This window comes from Lathamus discolor, chromosome 10 (assembly GCF_037157495.1).
Source record: "Lathamus discolor isolate bLatDis1 chromosome 10, bLatDis1.hap1, whole genome shotgun sequence".
Taxonomy (NCBI): Eukaryota; Metazoa; Chordata; class Aves; order Psittaciformes; family Psittacidae; genus Lathamus; species Lathamus discolor.
Genome location: NC_088893.1, coordinates 3,521,696 through 3,540,117, shown reverse-complemented (window position 1 = coordinate 3,540,117; position 18,422 = coordinate 3,521,696). Strand labels below are relative to the sequence as shown.

General features: G+C 48.1%; 1 protein-coding gene across 2 annotated transcripts in view; it reads left to right on the top strand.

Annotated features, from left to right (window-relative positions):
• SLIT3 (slit guidance ligand 3) overlaps nucleotides 1-18,422 on the top strand; it is a 533,501-nt gene that overhangs the window by 503,308 nt on the left and 11,771 nt on the right. For both annotated transcript variants that reach the window (XM_065690971.1, XM_065690970.1), the window contains 2 exons: nucleotides 1,876-2,116; nucleotides 4,110-4,240. In XM_065690971.1, coding sequence (XP_065547043.1) covers nucleotides 1,876-2,116; nucleotides 4,110-4,240 — 372 coding nt within the window. The remainder of the gene's footprint in view (nucleotides 1-1,875; nucleotides 2,117-4,109; nucleotides 4,241-18,422) is intronic.

The following is an 18,422-nucleotide window of genomic DNA, read 5'->3' as shown; positions in this document are numbered from 1 at the left end:
AGCGATTTGTGATTCCACAAAGTGCTCCCTGAATGGCAGGAAATTCCCAGTGAGATCTCACTGTTCAGGACGGGGCTCGTGGGTTATTCACTGCACAAACGGCTCTGCCACCGTCCTCTCCGGGAGGGCTCTCAGCGGTGGTGCTGCTGTCAGCGCTGCGTAACACAGAGTCACAGAATCAAACAGGTTCGAAAACAGCTTTAAGCTCATCCAGTCCAACCCTTACCCATGGCACTGAGGCTTCGTCACCACAAAGCAGTGCCTGCAGCCCTGCCCTGGGCAGCCTCTTCCAATGCCTGAGCACCTCTGGGGCAGGAATTGTTCCTCAGCTCCATCTAAACCTGCCCTGGGGCAGCTTGAGGCCGGTTCCTCTTGTCCCATCCCTTGTTCCTTGGGAGCAGAGCCCAGCCCCTCCTGGCTCCATCCTCCTGTCAGGCACTTGTAGGGAGCCATCAGGTCCCCCCTGAGCCTTCTCTTCTCCATCTGAACCCCCCAGGTCCCTCAGCCGTTCCCCATCACACTTGGGCTCCAGGCCCTGCTCCAACTCCATCACCGTCTCTGGCCCCGCTCCAGCCCCTCAATGTCTCTCTTGCAGTGAGGGGCCCAGAGCTAACACAGGATTCGAGGCTGAGCCCCAGCCCTCACTGCAGCTCTCCACACACGTCCCCCCAGCACAGCCCGACACTTGCCCCCTGCTCACCGCCTACCAAGTTTTCATCCTGGTACTGGCTGCACATTTCCAAGCAGTCGCAGAACTCCTCCGTGCAAAGCGTTGATGTTCTCTCCTCAGTGCAAAAAGGGTTTGTTGGGTTTGAGCAGTGGCTGTAATGAGAAGTTTGGGGTATAAAGGCACAGCACACTGTGTGCAGCAGCCAGAGAGCCTGGCTGGGGCCCTTTGCAGTGCCACAGGCCCAGTGGGTGACCTGGGCAGAGGGTTTCATCCTGACACGTGGCACACTGTGACCGATCACTGCAGCTTTGTGCACGTGCTCCCTTTTCCCTGCTCTGGCCTCGCTGGGGTGGCAGTTTCAGCATAGCCTGCCACAGGCGAGGGTGCAGCCGTGCTGAGCCGGCAGCCTGGGGACCAGGACCGCTGCTCCTGGGTGATGTGGCCCAAGCCCCAGGGCTCACAGGCTCCTATGCAGGGGGGTTGCTCGGCCTCTCACATCGTTATGGCTGAACCACAGCACTTCCCTCCAGATTACTCAGACCTGGCATTTGTTTCTCAGTTACCACTGATGCTGTGAGAGCTTCCTTTCCTTTGCATTGCTCTGATCCAGGACACTGCCAACCACAAACACAGCTAAAATAAAGTGAATGATTCTGTTGCTGTTAGAAACAACCAGTTCAGGAACACTGCCCAGCAAATAGTGTGGTACCAGTGCATTGCTTCTGAGACCTGTTAGCAGTTGTCCATCTGTCGATACACTCTGATATGCAGTAAACCAAGTGAGGAGACTGTAAAAAGTACGAGGAATAGAGGATTTTCCTCCTGCTTGGCACTTAACAGCAGAGATAGACTTAAATGAAAAAGCCTAGGATGGAGATATTGCAGGTTTGGGCTTAAATTGCTCCCAGTTTTTACTGGGGACTTGTATGGAATGCAGCAATTGTAGACAGACTGCTGTCCCTTGCAGGGCTAAATAGTCAGTGCAAAGTGCAGCATGAGCTGCTTTCAGTGTTTGAACTGGCTTGCTCAGACCCAGCATGGAGATCTCTGTACAGCATTGTGCTGTAAGGCTTTCACACAGCAAAGCAGGCACATGGCAGCCGACTCTCATGTTGCTGTCCCACGGTGGTGGCATCCTGTCAGCATCTGAATATGTCTCCTTCCTTAAAACAAGCTAAGACTGAGCCCACTTTGTCCTTCTGCAGTGGACTCTTCTGTGAGACTCCTCCGCCGATGGTCCTGCTGCAGACGAGCCCGTGTGACAACTACGAGTGCCAGAACGGGGCGCAGTGCATCGTCGTGCACTACGAGCCCGTCTGCCGCTGCCTCGCCGGCTTCGCGGGCCAGAAGTGCGAGAAGCTCATCACCGTCAACTTCGTGGGGAAGGATTCCTACGTGGAGCTGCCCTCAGCCAAAATCCGTCCTCAGGCAAACATCTCCCTCCAGGTGAGCAGCAGTCACCAGCTCAGTGCTCCCCTAAGCCATAGTACATGTGCTCTTACAGGTGTTTTCGTTCTGAAGGAATGGGATCCGTCGGCCGAGATGCTGACAAAGTTAGAGTCAGCTTGTCAGCCAGTGGCCTGCTCTGAAGTTGCTGAAAGCTGAAGAAACAGTAAGGCACCACTGTACTTTTGTGGACCTGCCTCCAGAATCTCCCTTACTCCCAGACTGGAGATTTAATAGGGATGGTTCAGGAAACCTCCCTGGCTTCTTACTGATTGACAGCATTGTGGCTCATCCTGTAGGAATTAGTGCTTAATGTTAGGACACTTACTAAGAGCTGCTCTTTGCTCTTTTTTTAAATGGCCTTTCCAGGCAATATTTTGCTGACTTTCTCATGAAAGGCGGAAGATTTTGTTACAGTCCTGTAGTTGCACCTAAACTGGATTTGAGGTCTAAGATTCAGAAGGCAATGGAAAATCGCTATCAAAGTGCTGTGCTACAACTGGCTTCTTTGTGACTGTGCATCAAAGGTGTTTTGGACACTTACTCAAATAAGATATTTAAGTGATTTTGAAGTTATTTGTACTCGCAGTCTAGTAAGCATTGAACTAATCTTTTCCCCTCCTAATATCCCAAAGTACATGAGGGAATAATTTCTAGCTTTATCTGTTTTCTCCTAAAGAGACATATAGAGTACCTGTATGACATGATAATCTCCCTTAGGCCACTGATAGTTAATCTGTCTATGTTAGATTCCCCCTGCAAATGAAGCCTAACATTTCAAAAGACAAGAGAAGAAAAATCACACCTGCATATTTATTTCATTGCATTTATTTTCTCAGTTTGAAAAGATTGTATTCCACAGTTGGAAATCATATTCTAGACTTATTTGGTGGAGTTTGGTTGTAATTAAAATACCAACATCAAGACATGGGAAAGCGGAATGAGTTTCCTCCTTAGGAATAGATTTTTAAAGGGTGGTTCCTGCAAAGTTTATTCTAAGGAAAAAAAAATAAATCCATAATTAATATTTATCTTTAATAGCTTGAGTATACAGTTCAAATGAAAATGAAGCTGATTCATGTATAATTGAAACTCCGGGTTTTCTTCCTTTTAATCCCTTTTATGTAAGACCACAAAAGAGGTTCTATAAATATGGGCACTCTAAAATATGGCTCCCTGAAGGCTCCACATACTATAGGTCAACTTTGAAGCTGAAAATATGGGCATTGTTTTCTTAAGTGTACAAAACATGTTACATCAGCCAGAGCTTGAAGAACCAAAGTGATTTTTACACATGCAGATGATGTTCTCACTTCTTTTTTCCCCAGCTTAATATTCTTGCATCCAGTCATTAATCACAAGTGAATTAAAATTAGAATACAACATTGATAATTAAGAAGAGATAGAGGAAATCTTACTTAAAAGGGCTCAAGAGTGGGGGACAAGGGCTACTCTGTTCTTCCTGACTCTGTAAATATCCCATTTGAAATCGGCATGGCTTGCAAATAACTCGGGTTGAGTGAATAACTGCGGCTATGGTGGATATGGGGACAGGTCCTTATTCCCTTCTTTGTGAACATACATGTGATATGTGATATATTAGATACCTGCGAACAGATCAGTGCCTGCTGAAATCTGTTTCCTTGTCATTGTGACACGCTCCTGCTGCCAGAGTTGATTTTCTAAACCTCCACTTGAAGCTGGGGTAGTAGCTGGGAAATAAATTTTTGTGTGACCAAAAATACAGCAACAGTCTATTAAGAGGGATCAAATAAATTGCAGCTTTCACCTCCTGACAGCTAGTTCTCATTTGAAGCAAGGGCACCGTCCCATAGTGGGAGGCCAACCTGGTTGTGTCAAAGTGCACTCAATGTCACCAAGACCTTCCTGTGTCTCATGGAGCTTGCTCAAATTGTTGCTTTTATGTATGATTTATTAATCATATTTACCTTACCTTACTAAGCAACCTTACCTGGCTATTAACGTTTCACAGGTAGCAACAGACAAGGACAACGGCATCTTATTATACAAAGGAGACAACGATCCTTTGGCTCTGGAGTTGTACCAAGGACACGTGAGGCTTATCTACGACACACTGAATTCTCCACCTACCACGGTATACAGGTAAATAGCTGAGCTTTACCAAGACAGTGAATTTCCAACAAAGATGAAGAGGTAGGATTTTTAGAACCTTTTATTTTAACTCAAGGTCTCTCTTTTATTGTACATTATTAGATAAGAAAATCAGAATAAAGATCTAGCTAGAGACTGCATGGTGAAAAATTGCCGTTTATTGGCAATACAGTGATACCGTGTCCTGCTGTGATTGCAGAAAATTGTTGTGTTTTCTCACCTACTGTAAAGATTTAGTTTTGGATGAATGTTGTCTTTGAAATAGCTCCAGATTATCAGTTTCTTTGATGTTGATATTTAGCATTTATTTACCATACCAAGACAGAACAGTGACTGTGCAAGTGCAGGATTAGACTGTGTTAAGTAGAAGAAGGGCTGAATCCCTTTACAGGGTGAATATCTTTGGAAGAACTCTTACCCCTCTCAGTAGTAACTACACAAACCACGAAAAGCACAAGTTACAAAGGTAAATCATGGGACAGTTCCACCTTCAGACGCTTGACTTTTGGAGATGCCAAACGCGGAGGTTTTACTCATTAGTCACAAGAAAGAATAGCAAATGTAAAAGTGAAACCCGTGCACGGAGGTATTTCACTAGGAAGGGAGAGGTGCTGCTCATTCTCCACTGCTCCTTTAGCAGCCCTTTCCCTGGTTTAATTCCACTCTGATCATTTTTAAGCCCTGTGGCTCAAATTTGTGCAGTGTACATATGTAGTTGTGACCAGTTTCGTGGTCGGTGCAGCTTCATGGCATTGTGTATGCAGAAAAGTTGATTTCCCAGCCCAACTGGCTCTCGAAGGAAAAACATCCGATTAGAGCAAGTGAAAGGACATCTCCAGGTGTCACTGGCCAGGATGGCCTGGTGCCTCTTCTAGGATGTTTTCTCCGCACTTGGTAAAACTTAGAGAATCACAGAACAATTTGGGTTGGAAAGGACGTTAAAGCTCATCCAGCTCCAATCCCTGCCACGGGCAGGGACACCTTCCACTGGAGCAGCTTGCTCCAAGCCCCTGTGTCCAACCTGGCCTTGAGCACTGCCAGGGACGGGGCAGCCACAGCTTCTCTGGGCACCCTGTGCCAGCACCCTCACAGGGAAGAACTTTTGCCTTATATCTAACCTGAGCTTCCCCTGTTTCACTTTGAACCCATCACCCCTTGTCCTTGAGTCTTCCATAGTCTTCTTGAAGGGGAATGGTGACTTGTTTAAGAAAATGAAAATATTCTTTCTGTCTCAAATGGGATAATACCAATGTGGATGTGTCACCAGGGAGAGCAAAGGCTTGTCCACAGTAGGAATGAAGGAAGTAGTTTGACAGTGATTTTCACCAGCTGGATAGGTGTGAAGAATTTCTCTGTGTGTGGCTATAATCCTGACTGATTTCATGTTAGAGCAAGGCTGAAGTTGTTAAACAGTTTTATGCAACTAATTAGAACATAGAGAAAAGCTCATTATGTGTGGGCAGTGCAGGGGGTGGCAGAGCAGTGTGAATGCTTGCTCTCCATTGTCAAGGGCAGAGCACTGTGGTGACAAGAGCTGTTGCCATCATCACAACAACACTTCATGGATCTTCCGCCTTCTGGCAAAGTTGCCAGAGCTGGTGAGCAGCAGTGTCCTCATTGTTCCTGCGCCCTTCATATTGATCAAGGAGGAGGTCTCCATTCAGACTGACACCTCATTACCATAAGATTAATGGCCTGTTCACTAGTTTTGCACTGTGTGATCTGTTGAGGTGGGAAAGAAGCTGCTTAATACAATGCCCTTTCTGAAATGTCACTCTAATCTTTTGTTAGTTTAAGGAGTGGTGCAAAATGGGATTAGCATGGAGCTTGATGGGAAAAGATTAGGCTGATTGAGAAAAACTGCAGCTAAGAATGTCAGAAAGGGCTTCTAAATAGATTAAAAGACTTGTTTTCCTTAAGGGCTGAGGAAGGGGGCGGGAACCTACTTCTCTGCTTACAGTCATGGGATTTAAGGGCAGAAGATGTGAGTGGATCCAGTTTGACCTCTCTGTAGAGTCTGTTTGACTTCTAGCTAAGGCATAAAGTCTGTTTGGCTAAGACATGACTTCCAGCTTGGCACCGAGTTTCAACAGGAAAACACCAAATAATGGAAAATCCCCCGTTTCCTTTAGTAGCTTGGCCAGTGGTCAGTCATTTCATTATTCAGGCATTGGCCATCATTTCTAAGTTCTGTTGCTAATACCTTCTGGATGGTTTAGAGCCTTTCTCCAGGGAAATTAAAGTGCTTTTATATCTAGTACTGGCTCCCATGAGTTAAGCTGTACTTTTAATTGCATTGCCTCCTAGCTTGCATTTAGATGAAACAAACAGCTGAGTCAGTGCAATGCGTTTTACCTAAGCCTTAAGAATTTGGGGAACTCTTTTCTTCAACTTCTGCCATTTTTCATTTTCATCAATAATAAGGTTGCCAGGAGAACCTGTAACATTCTGATCGTAGTCTCACCACTGGTAAAATACTCCTCTGCTCTGTTGCCTACTCCTTGCTGTCTTGTTTAGGTGCTTGATTTAAATCTCAGCCTCATCAAAAGGGGACTGTTTGAGAAGCTCTGTTGAAAGACTCTTAGGTTAATTCTGAGGGGTGGATCAGGTGCTGCTATCCTCCAAAAGGGCCCACTTCTCGGAAGAGATGAGCAGTGCTTTGGCTCTTGTTTTAACTCAGAAAAGTCTGCCAAAAGAGGAGGAGGCCTTAAAACACTGACTGGAGGGATCTGTGCCAGCTCCAGCTGCAGGGAGTCTGTCACTGACCTGGGCTGGTGCTGTAACTGAGATGTTTTGCTGGCAATTCAGGTACTCCCATGATGGGATGTGGAAAGTCATTGGCAAGCCACATTAGCTTCATCAGAGTCCCCATGATTAGATTTATTAATAGTACTTAGGAACAGTAAAATTAGTGAAGTACTTGGCTAATGCAGGTAATATCCTGTAGAGATAAGGTAAAACCTGTTGTGAGACAGGGTGGGAAGCCAGCAGAGTGTAGGTTGAACCTGGTGGTAGTTCTCAGTCTACAGCAGAAGTACATCAAGTACACAGTGTGACACTGCAGAGCTGTCGCAAGCTGCTCAGCATACAGCCAGGGGAAGGTCTGTACCAGAGATGTGAGGTGTGTGCTCTGAATTTATTCTGCAGTGTATTCCGTGGGTGGCCTCACGTTGGAAAAGGAGGCTGAGGGCAGGGATGTGGCATAACAGCAGGTTACAGGTGTGCTGGGAAAGAGCAATGCATTTCATGTACTCTGTGAAGGCAGATTTCCTGGGGCTGTTGGAGTGGAACTGTTGCTGTTGCTCCTTCGAGCAGATTTAAGTAGAACTGCAGTACCTAGTCTAGAAAAGACCAAGATTAACTTGCTGTACATTCAGATTTGCTTTACATGTATGCATTCCTGTGGTATGTTTGGATAGAAAGGTTAAAGTTGACCTTGGGCTTTTCTTTCATTCTAGTCAGATAAAGGTCAGCAAATGTCCAATGGAAAGGACTGCCTAAAATGTATTGTCATTTCTCATCAAGTTAGAAAGAAATACTAGTGCATGAATATGCAGTGATTGAACTCCTGACTGCTCTGTTATTGGAACTCCTCGCTGGTCACCTGCAGAATAACGGGTTCCTGGATGTCGCAGTAGGTATCTTACAGAAGGTCTGTTTGTGAAGTAGGATTCCTATTTGCTGTTTCTTTCGTTCAATTTAATTACTCTATAGAAGCACAAATGAGAACCAAAAACTGTTGCTTGAGTGCTTTACTGACCTGGTTTCTGCACTGGTGAGAGTCAAGTCTTCCATGCCATGACGGCACATAGCACTGAGCCAACAGTGAGTTCTTGAAATAAAGTAAATCTTTCACAATGACACCTTATCGCAAAAACATCAACTGATGAGGAATGTGCTGCTCTCAGTTACCACCGCGCACCAATTGTTTAAAGTTTAGATTAACAAAGAGTGGGTAATTCAGCATTCAGCCATTGATACTGGTATCTGTTGAACTGTATTCAACTTCCTACTTTCAATCTTTTTTCCTGCATCTGTTCCTTGAACCAGAGATAAGATCTTGCTTGTAAATTATCTTTTTTCATAGGTTTTATGCTACCATACAGTCATATTGATTTGGCTGCTATATTAATTCTTCCTAATAGAAATGGAACATAGAAATTTGACACAAACTACTGATGTAATTCCCTCCAGAGTTCCCAGATTGCCATGTTGCATACAGACTGTCATATCTGCTAAAGAGCAAGATGCAGATGTCATTGGTATAAAATAGCATGTTTTCATGCAGGCTTCCTGACAGCAGTGTGAAAGAAGGCAGTCATGAAAACGTAAGAACTAATTGTATTTGTCTTTCGGTAGAGCCTCCACCCAAATTACATTATAATTCCTTTTAAAAGTACCCTTAATCTATTTTCAAGAATTCTACATCATAACAAATATCTCTTATAGATTGTGTCATGCAGTTCTCATGGTCCTGCTAATTCTGCACACCATAGATGGATGTTCTTGTGGTTAAAGCAAAAGGCCTGGAGTAAGGGAGCATAAATTCTTCCTGTATCTGTCCCATATGTGATGACTGTGGGATGACAAACTAAATCTGTGCACACGAAGTACAGAAATGCACAAAAAGCAGATAAAGTGTTTCAGCCATGTGCTGCAGGTCCTGGGGGTGAGGTTCCTTCTCCCTCCTGCCTCCAGGCTGTGGAGCAGCACAAGACACTTACCCAGCAACATCTGCAGCTGCCTGTGCCATTCCCTGTCACCCAGCAGCACACACTGTGCAGCCCCATGTCCCCATATCCCTGCCCGTGCTGCTCCTCAGCTGACCCTGGTAGTACTCAAGGGCATTCTACTCGGATCTCATGGACTCCTCCTCTGCTTCTGGTGCTGAGGGTGAGCAGTTGCTTTTGTGATGGAAGAACTTCCAGACCTGCCAAAGATGTGGGAGATGGGATTTTTGTGTAATCACCTCTCCTTGGTTGCAAGTGCTTGTCATAGAATCACAGAATCAGTCAGGTTAGAAAACAGCTTTAAGCTCATCCAGTCCACCCGTTCCCCAGCACTGCCAAGGCCACCCCTGCCCCATGGCACTGAGGCCTCGTCTCCACGCTGTGTGAGCACTTTGCAGGGCCGGTGCCTGCAGCCCTGCCCTGGGCAGCCTGTTCCAATGTCTGAGCACCCTCTGGGGCAGGAATTGTTCCTCAGCTCCATCTAAACCTGCCCTGGGGCAGCTTGAGGCCGGTTCCTCTTGTCCCATCCCTTGTTCCTTGGGAGCAGAGCCCAGCCCCTGCTGGCTCCATCCTCCTGTCAGGCACTTGTAGGGAGCCATCAGGTCCCCCCTGAGCCTTCTCTTCTCCAGACTGAACCCCCCAGGTCCCTCAGCCGTTCCCCATCACATTTGTGCTCCAGGCTCTTATCTGCAAGAAAAGCCTGGGAAGCTTCCCCATTAATTCACTGCCTTGTAGGGAGGAATGTGCTGGAGGAGTGAAGACATTCGTTGTTCTTAGATGTAATGTACAGTATTAGATGTACATTATTAGAGCCTGTCAAACCCAGTTTTTACCAAAAGTCTCTTTGCAGAGCTCACTGCATCACTGGTCCTTTTCTTCCTAATCCCTTCCTGGTCTGCAGTTGTGCTGTGCCTGTCCGTTTGATACTGCAGGATGGACTGTTTTTCATAGATTTCTCTGAGGCAGCACTGAGTTCTTAACAATTCTGCATTTTTGCAATTCATTTTATTCGCTCTTTCACACACTCTTATTTTTTTCAGGTATTCCTTGGGGACTTTGCATCAAAGATAATTAAAGAAAGCAGTGTTAAACTCTGACCTGCACAGCAGAAGTTGTAAAATTTGAATGTACTTATGCATCTTGCATGAGCCCAGGCAAAGGACAGTTGAATTTTTTGCCTTGATAAAGGGCTCTGGCATATATAAATGGGACAAAAAAAAAGACAAGTGTGTGAGTTCTTGTCAAACTACAAGCACTGCATTTCCCTAGATTTCATGAGAGTGAAAATGTAAGGCCAGGACCTTAAAATATCATCTAACTTTTATCATTAGGTTTAGAATCAAATATTTGCTTTCAAGAAATTCAGAAACTTTTTTCTGCCGAGGTGAAGCTTAAGAAGGGAGAAGTTGTGTCCTTCAGGATGCTGAGGACTCAGCAGGCAAAGTCTTGTTAAGCTGAATTAATGTTTTTCTCTGTAAATCTCCTCAGAATCTCTTGCAAGGATGATTGTTTCTCATCTCTCCTCACCTCCTCCCAGCTCATTCTCTTCTCTGAATGAGAACCCACAAACCCTGTGCTGCAGCCCCACAGCTTTATTTCTGACCTTACACATGTGTGTAGGGTGCTTGGCTTTGGCTTCCCTTCAGAACCCATCACTGAACTCTGGAGAACTCATGCCACAGTCAGTGAAAGTAATCAACTGAGTAGCTGCTCCTGTGCCACAGAGGGTTTCATCCCATTCTCACTCATTCTTTGAATTAACTTGTATCATGACTGTGAAGGTAAAGTAGAGATGTTCTTTGTATCCTTTTGATTAGGAATGTGGCCTTCTACACCTTTATCATAGAAAAAGAAACAGAATAGTGCTGCAGACCCAACCAGAGGCCCTGGCAGAAGGCAGCCCTCCTCCTCCCAGATCCCTTCTGAAGCTGTCTGTGCTGGCTTTCATGCACAGACAACACACAAGCAGACTGTCAGTAGTCTGTGTTTCGCTAAGTGAATTGACTTACTGTTTTCTAAAGCAGACCCCAAAGCTGGCGTGTACCTTATTACTACAGTCACTAACCCTGTCCTCTGCATGGCTCCTGCTGTTCCTTCCATAACTCCAGCTGAAGGGGACAGGAGGGAAGCTGAGGCAGATATGCTGTGTCTATCCCCAGTGGTGGCTTTGTTGATCAGCAGCCTTGGAGTAAGCGTCACACAGAGGAGTGCAGTACACACGTGTACATATAACTTTAGAACAGTAACATTACAATGCTGATTTCCTTCAGCACTGAATAGTAATACAAATATAATGAAGTCAGCAAGATGCCAATAGTAATCCCAAGAAGAAACGAGAGGTGATGAGTTTGGGATAGTTCATAACTAACAAAAGCAGGGGGACACCCAAAATGAATCAATGTGTTAAAATACTTTGAGTCTGGCCTCTAGTTTGAATCTCACATCACAGCATACTGGGCCTGCGCAGCTCCTCTCTCCTGACAGTGTTGGACACCTCAGGGGATTACATGCAACGGTGGAAAGCAAATCCTTCCCAGTTATGATGACATTTCACTTAGCAGTGGAGACTGTTAACTGTTCCCTTAATGCAATTAAGTGTTTCCAGGAGCATCAAGAAGGAAGAAGTCATTGCTCTTGAAAGGCTGCTGAACTCTAGAAGTAGCTCAGCACCTCACAGGTACCTGCTGGTTTTCATGTTTAAAGTAGTCTTGGGTTTGTGTCAAAATGAATGCTGAAGGCAAAAGTTGTTCTAGACAGTGATTTGACTTATGACTAAAAATAATATAGCTCTATTATCAAAAGAAAATTGCTGCTGAGAATGCAGAAACTTGCACTACAAATGGTTTTCCCTGTTCACTCAAAGTCAGTAGCTGGGGTGAATTTTAGCCAGTTAACTTCAAGCCTTAAAACTGCCCAAGCAAACCAGAAGTAATTGGGAATTAAGCACTATTTCTTCCACCCCAGCAGATAAGCTGAGCTAGTAGTTCATCTGTCTGTGACATGGCCCCGCTGTTTCTTCTAGTGAGAGCATCAGTTAAAGTAGGAGAGTGGTCCTGGCAGCTTGAGCTGTCAGAAGCTGGTGCTGCTGTGAGTCCATCTTCTGAACAGTCAGTTTGGTTTCTATGTATTGGAAGCATGCTCTTGTGAGAAAATACCTTGATACAGGGCATTAGGCCAATAGTATATTGACAAAGTTAGTTAATAATGGTCGAACCGGAGAAAGGTTAAAGTATTCTTGTAGTAGACAATGATGGAATAGACCTAATCATAGTCAAAATGACTTTATAAACTTCCTATGCACTAATTACTGGCTCATGCCTTGAATTGTGAGGGGTTTCCCTTCCAACAACATGTAGCAAGCTAATACAACATGTTTGGGTTTTTTCTGTCTGTAAGTTTCTTGTAAACATGACAACTTACACTGAGTGTAGATCTGTACCATGTGTGATGGATCTGTATCCCATCTATACCAAGCACCAGGCTCTGGATTCAATAGATAGAGTCTGGCAGAGGCCATATGTGCAGAACCAGCACCAAGGGTTCTGTGCACAATCACTTCAGTGCTTCCTCCCAGCACAGAAACGTGCCCCACAGCTCTGTGTTTGCCAGCAAGCCCCAGTGCTGCTGGAAGAGGTGGGCTTGGCAGCGGCTGTTCTGCTTGGCAAATAGCAGTGGATTTTGTTTATTTTATCCTGGGCTGCATCCAAAGGAGCGTGACCAGCAGGTCGAAGGAGGTGATCCTGCCCCTCTGCTCTGCTCTTGTGAGACCTCACCTGGAGCATTGTATGCAGTTCTGGTGTCCTCAACATAAAAAGGACATGGAACTGCTGGAACAAGTCCAGAGGAGGCCACGAGGATGATCAGGGGCTGGAGCACCTCCCGTATGAAGACAGGCTGAGGAAGTTGGGGCTGTTCAGCCTGGAGAAGAGAAGCTGCGTGGAGACGTCATAGCAGCCTTCCAGTATCTGAAGGGGGCTACAAGGATGCTGAAGAGCAACCCTTCAGTAGGGACTGTAGTGATAGGACAAGGGGTAATGGGTTCAAACTTAGACAGGGGAAATTCAGGTTAGATCCAAGGCAGAAGCTCTTCCCTGTGAGGGTGCTGAGGCGCTGGCACAGGGTGCCCAGATAAGCTGTGGCTGCCCCATCCCTGGCAGTGTTCAAGGCCAGGTTGGATGGGGCTCAGAGCAACATTCTCTAGTGGAAGGTGTCCCTGCCCATGCCAGGAGGTTGGAACTGGATGGTCCTGACGTCCTTTCCAATACAAACCATTCTATGATTCTATTATTTTTGTGGAAGGAGTGGCATACAGCTGTAGATATGACATGTTTCTTCATCAGAACCTGAGATTTGATACCCACTTGAGTTGCAGAGATGGTTTAAATAGTGTTTGATAATGGTGCTAAAAAGTAAATCCAGGCACTGTGTTCTGTCCGAAGTCCCATGTATGCCACACAAGCACACACATACAGTGTCACCTCTTTGCTCAGTCCTGTCCCTGCTGGGCTGTGCAGTGTGTGCAGGGCCCTGCCTCCCCCCGTGCTGTTTGCAGTGTCATTTTGGTTAAGGAAAACTGATTTAATGAGTCCCAGTGGCACTGCAGGATCTTTGGGTGATGGTTGTTACGCTCTGTACTCAGTGGGTTTATTATTTTATATGGTGCATGTTACAGTGCAGGCACAGACGTGCTCATTGCACCACAGTGTGCTGTGTGCTGTGATGTGCGAACTTCTTCTGGTGGAGTAAGATGGGAAGGCAGGAATGTTGTGATCTATCATTTAGGAGAGGCCTTGAGCTTGAGGAGCTCATTGGAGCTATTTTTACTACTATTACACTTGCGTTTAACAAATTCTCAGTTAGCAGAATGAAGCATTCAGCTCTGCAGGGGCACAGTGATGCTGCAGGAGAGCAGCACAGCATCAGCTCCCAGCAGCAGGGCTGGAGAGAGGTGTCAGACATCTTCCCATGTCAGGACACTGTGAGAATTCCCTGTGAACAAGGACTGTTTGCCCTGGCCGTGAATCTGACCCTTTCCTGAATAACCCAGCGAAAGGGCTCAGGATTGTGTTAATTGCGTGGTGCAGGGGTATAAAAAAGGTCCTGCTTTTCCCTTAGAAGGTCTGTAATACAATCACTTTGACTGTTGGCAGGGGTGCTACAGGAACTGAATTATGACTGGAAATTAGATATGCATTGGCCTGGCCAAACGATCATTAAGGGAGATACGGTAATCAGCTGCCAGTGGTTAAAGGCTGTAAACACCAGGAAGAGAAAGGTGGTTTATTTGGGTGGTCTAGAGTTGTAAGGAGGAGAAAAGGTTTAAAACCCAGCAAATGGAGGTATCAAGGAAAAACATCTCAGCCTAGGAGACCTAATGCTCAAGTCACATGAAACAGGACTGAACACAACAAAAGAGAGTATATTTTAAGCTGAAAGTGAACTCAAGTGCTTTAGTATCTCCTTCACCCCCTAGTTCCTGAGTCTTGTGCTTATTAGCATTTTCATTCTTTTTTTCTCAATGTGTGTTTTTTCTTTGGCTTCTGAAGATGACAGTGCTTGAAGTGATGTTACTGGAGAGGTAGCACAAACACTGCTCCAGTTACGATTTCGCCTTTGTTGCCATGGAGAAGTTTAAATCTGTTTTAGGCCAAGGACTGATTATAACTGGAACTAAGGGCAGGAGGTAACTGTAACTTGGAAAGGTGAAAACCCATCAGTGCTGATACCCGAAGCCAGCCTGGCACGGTGTGAGCGTCACAGCTCCCACATTGCTGACATCTCCATGAGGTTCCCTGCGTCTCTCACCCTGTGTTCCTGGATTCTGGTACCTCTTCTCCAGTGCGTGGTCTCCCCACATGTTGCAAGCTCCTTGAGCTCTTTCAGACATGTGTTTTTGCTCCTTCCCTTCTACTGCAGATGCTTCCACAGGTCAGATAAGTTCAGTGTCCCCCTCGGCCTTCACTCCCCAGTCAGTTGTGTTTGCTTTGTTCCGTGCTTCAGATAAGGCATGTCCCCATTAAGAGAGAGGTCAGGAAAATCTGGAGACTGTAGCTAATGAACTGATGTCCTCATTTGCATAACTAATACTTACGTTTCCTCAGTGACATGGTTTGCTGTGGTACTTAAAGCTATTTTTGCTTTTCACTTCCTTGCCCTGCTGTTCTCTGCTGTCTGCGCTGAAGGTGTCTGTCAGTGAAACAAAATAACCCCGAACCCTGATTTTCACAAGTTCAAACTGAATGCTTTAAGCCTTTAATGCATTTCTGTTCACTAGCATATTTATAGTGGCTCAGCTCGAAATCCCTCATGGGTACTGGAGCACGGGGCGTCAGTGTTGATAACGGCTGTGTGTGCTTGGGGCAGGGGTAGAGGGGGAAGAAAACAGAAGTGAAACAGATCAAAAATGAGAGCGGGAATCAGTTCTTTCATGCACTGCCCGGCCTTTTGTGTTGAATACACATCCCTTCGCATTCATTGCTTCGTGTTCTGGAGCCTGAGCCCCCAGCAGAGGCCACGTCCTGGCCCCTGTGCATGGATGGGTCCGTGGCTCTCCCTGCTGGAGCTGCTCGGGCGGGGGAGCTCCCTGCGACCGGGGCCCTGAAGGAGCCTCCTGCCGAGCTCTCCGCAGGGGCCTCTCCCAGCGAGGGCAGCTCCGAGCTTGCCCCCGGGCGCGGAGGGAGCAGGAGCACCGGGGGCCGTCCGGCGGAGCGGGGCTGTCCGCACACCCGCACCGCTTTCCTCTGTTGGGTGGCCCCAGCCGGCCCGCGGCGAGGCTAACGCTGGGGAAGGTGAGGTTGTGGCGGACGCTCACCTGGGCTCTCGGAGGTACGAGGAGAAGGGTGAGGGTGCCGCTGGCTGGGGAGCGGCAGCTCTGCCCCGGCCGGGCGGTGTGGGACCGGCGCTGGCCGTGCCGTGCATCCCTGCCCGCCGCACACGGCCCGTCAGGGACCGGACCTGGTTACAGCCGGGAGCGAGCTGAACTCAGCGGCTCCCCGGGACCCGGCTGGCCGCGGGACTCGTGGAGGTGCTGTCGGCACTGTGCCTGGCAAAGCGGGTCCCCACCAGCCTGCTCTGGGGGCAGCTTTGGGGCCTGAAGTCTTCCCGTGCTGTGTAAATACAGAACTGGCCGCCTGATTCCTTTCAGCACGTACTTACATTAGCAAGTTTAATTATGAAATTCCTGAAAGTCCTTGCTTACACTTCAGCCGTAATTCCTCCCTTTTTTTGACAGGTCTGTGCTGTCAACTATACACTATCCAGAGGTGCTGGCCCAACACACTGCAGCTGAAACCTGGCTAAAATGCCGGTGTTTCCCCCTTTTTTAACAGCTTGGAGATCTCTCCAGGGCCAGGACTCGGTGCCCCGGGAGGAGCCGCCGGTTCACACCCAGCAGCCGTTTAGCTTCTCCCTTCAGCCCCGTTCTCCCTCCCCGCCTTTGCTGTTTGCCTGCCCCGTGGGGCAGCAAAGCCCCTCCGCGGGGCCTTGGCCGGGCGCGCGGGTGCTGCTGTAACCGGTGAGCAGCGAGCCTGGCCCGCGCCCGTCCGCGGTGCTGTACCGCCCCCTGCTGCCCGCCCGCCGCGCCGCGCCCCGCGGCGGAGCCCCGCAGTGCGCCCGGTCACAGCCGCCGGGTCACAGCGCACGGGGTCACAGCCCATGGGGTTACAGCGCATGGGGTTACAGCCCATCGGGCCACAGTGTATCAGGTCACAGCCCATGGGGTCACAGCCCATGGGGTTACAGCCCATCGGGCCACAGTGTATCAGGTCACAGCCCATTGGATCACAGCCCATGGGGTCACAGCCCATGGGGTTACAGCCCATGGGGTTACACCCATCGGGCCACAGTGTATCAGGTCACAGCCCATGGGGTCACAGCCGCCGGGCCACAGTGTATCAGGTCACAGCCCATTGGGTCACAGCCCATGGGGTTACACTCATCGGGTCACAGTGTATCAGGTCACAGCCCATCGGGTCACAGCCCATCAGGTTACAGCCCATCGGGTCACAGCACATCGGGTCACAGCCCATCGAGTGACAGCGCATCAGGTCACAGCCCATCAGGTCACAGCCCATCAGGTCACAGCCGCTGGGTCACAACCTATCGGGTCACAGCACATCAAGTCATAGCCCATTGGGTCACAGCCCATTGGATCACAACCTGTTGAGTCACAACCCATCAGGTCACCCCGCAGCCCCTGGCACCGCACACAGATTGCTGATGGACATGTTCAGTCCTCTCCTCGGAAGCAGGTATTTACACACCTCAGGGTGCTGCAGGAGGAAGGGCTCCGTGACACCACCTGATCCCCAGCAAGACTTCAACAAACCCCTTGCAGAGAGCTGGGTCAGGAAGAGGCCCCCTGGAAATCCAGCCAGGCGCAGCAGTTTGTGCTGTGAGCTGCCTGGTGATGCACTGCTCAGCGTCTGTGGCTTTCCTCCCTTCATCTCCAGCCAAGCCACTGTCTCCAACTGTCTCAGACGATTGCCGAGTCTCCTAAAGGCCTGGCTGCAGAGGAGGCTCCAAGGAGAGTTCATGTAGCATCTCTCTCAGCACTGGTTTCTCCCCCAGTGTTGTCTCCTCTGTCAAAATCCAAAGGCATCTGAGCGTCTTTCTGTCAGCAACAGCCAGAAGTGCGGTGACACAAGTGTCTCCTGGCTGGGGAGTCTCTGCCATCCTGGCTGTCCACGTTCAGCTTTTCTATCATATCTTTGTGTTGTCTTGGAAAGGAAATGAGTGCTTTGCCTGCTTGGACTTTATCGGCCTTACAAACCCGCACTGTGGGTGATGGCTGTAAATCACTTTGTTTCTCGGAGACCAGGCACAGACTGTTGCAACTCCGAGTTAAAAGAGTCAGAACTAACACCCCTGCACGTGTACCTGCTCCTCCCCAGCACAACCCCCACTGTGGGGATAGTGACAGGCTGGGGCCTCATGTGGGGTGGCTGCTACCATCGGGACACACACACTTGTCTTTGCCTGTTGGTCGAGGCATAATCTGGGAAACACACATGCTGTGGAGGAGTGGGAGATGAATGCCAGTGAAATCCTGGCCTTGGGAAGAGCCAGCGCTGCCAGACATGATAGTGTTGTCTTTTGACACATGGTCACAGCTTGGCCCTCTGCAGATAACGATGGAGTTCTGTGTGTGAGCTTCAGCTCTCGATCCCAGCAGGAAGGGCTCCCTGTTGCACACATCCATCCCCCTCTGCAGTGCTCAGCTCACACACTGGTGGGGTTTGGCTGTGCTTCATCCTTCCACTGGCGCTTCTGCACAGACCAACAGTCACAAATAGGCTTTTCCACTTATCTCGCACCTTTCAGCTGGAATTACTTCACTCCTATGAATTTAGCATTGCAACACAGTGCTGGATACGCAGGGAGCACACAGGGATCACCCGTCGGCGCACTGCCCTCCCACAGCTGTTCCATGTAACACGGCAGAT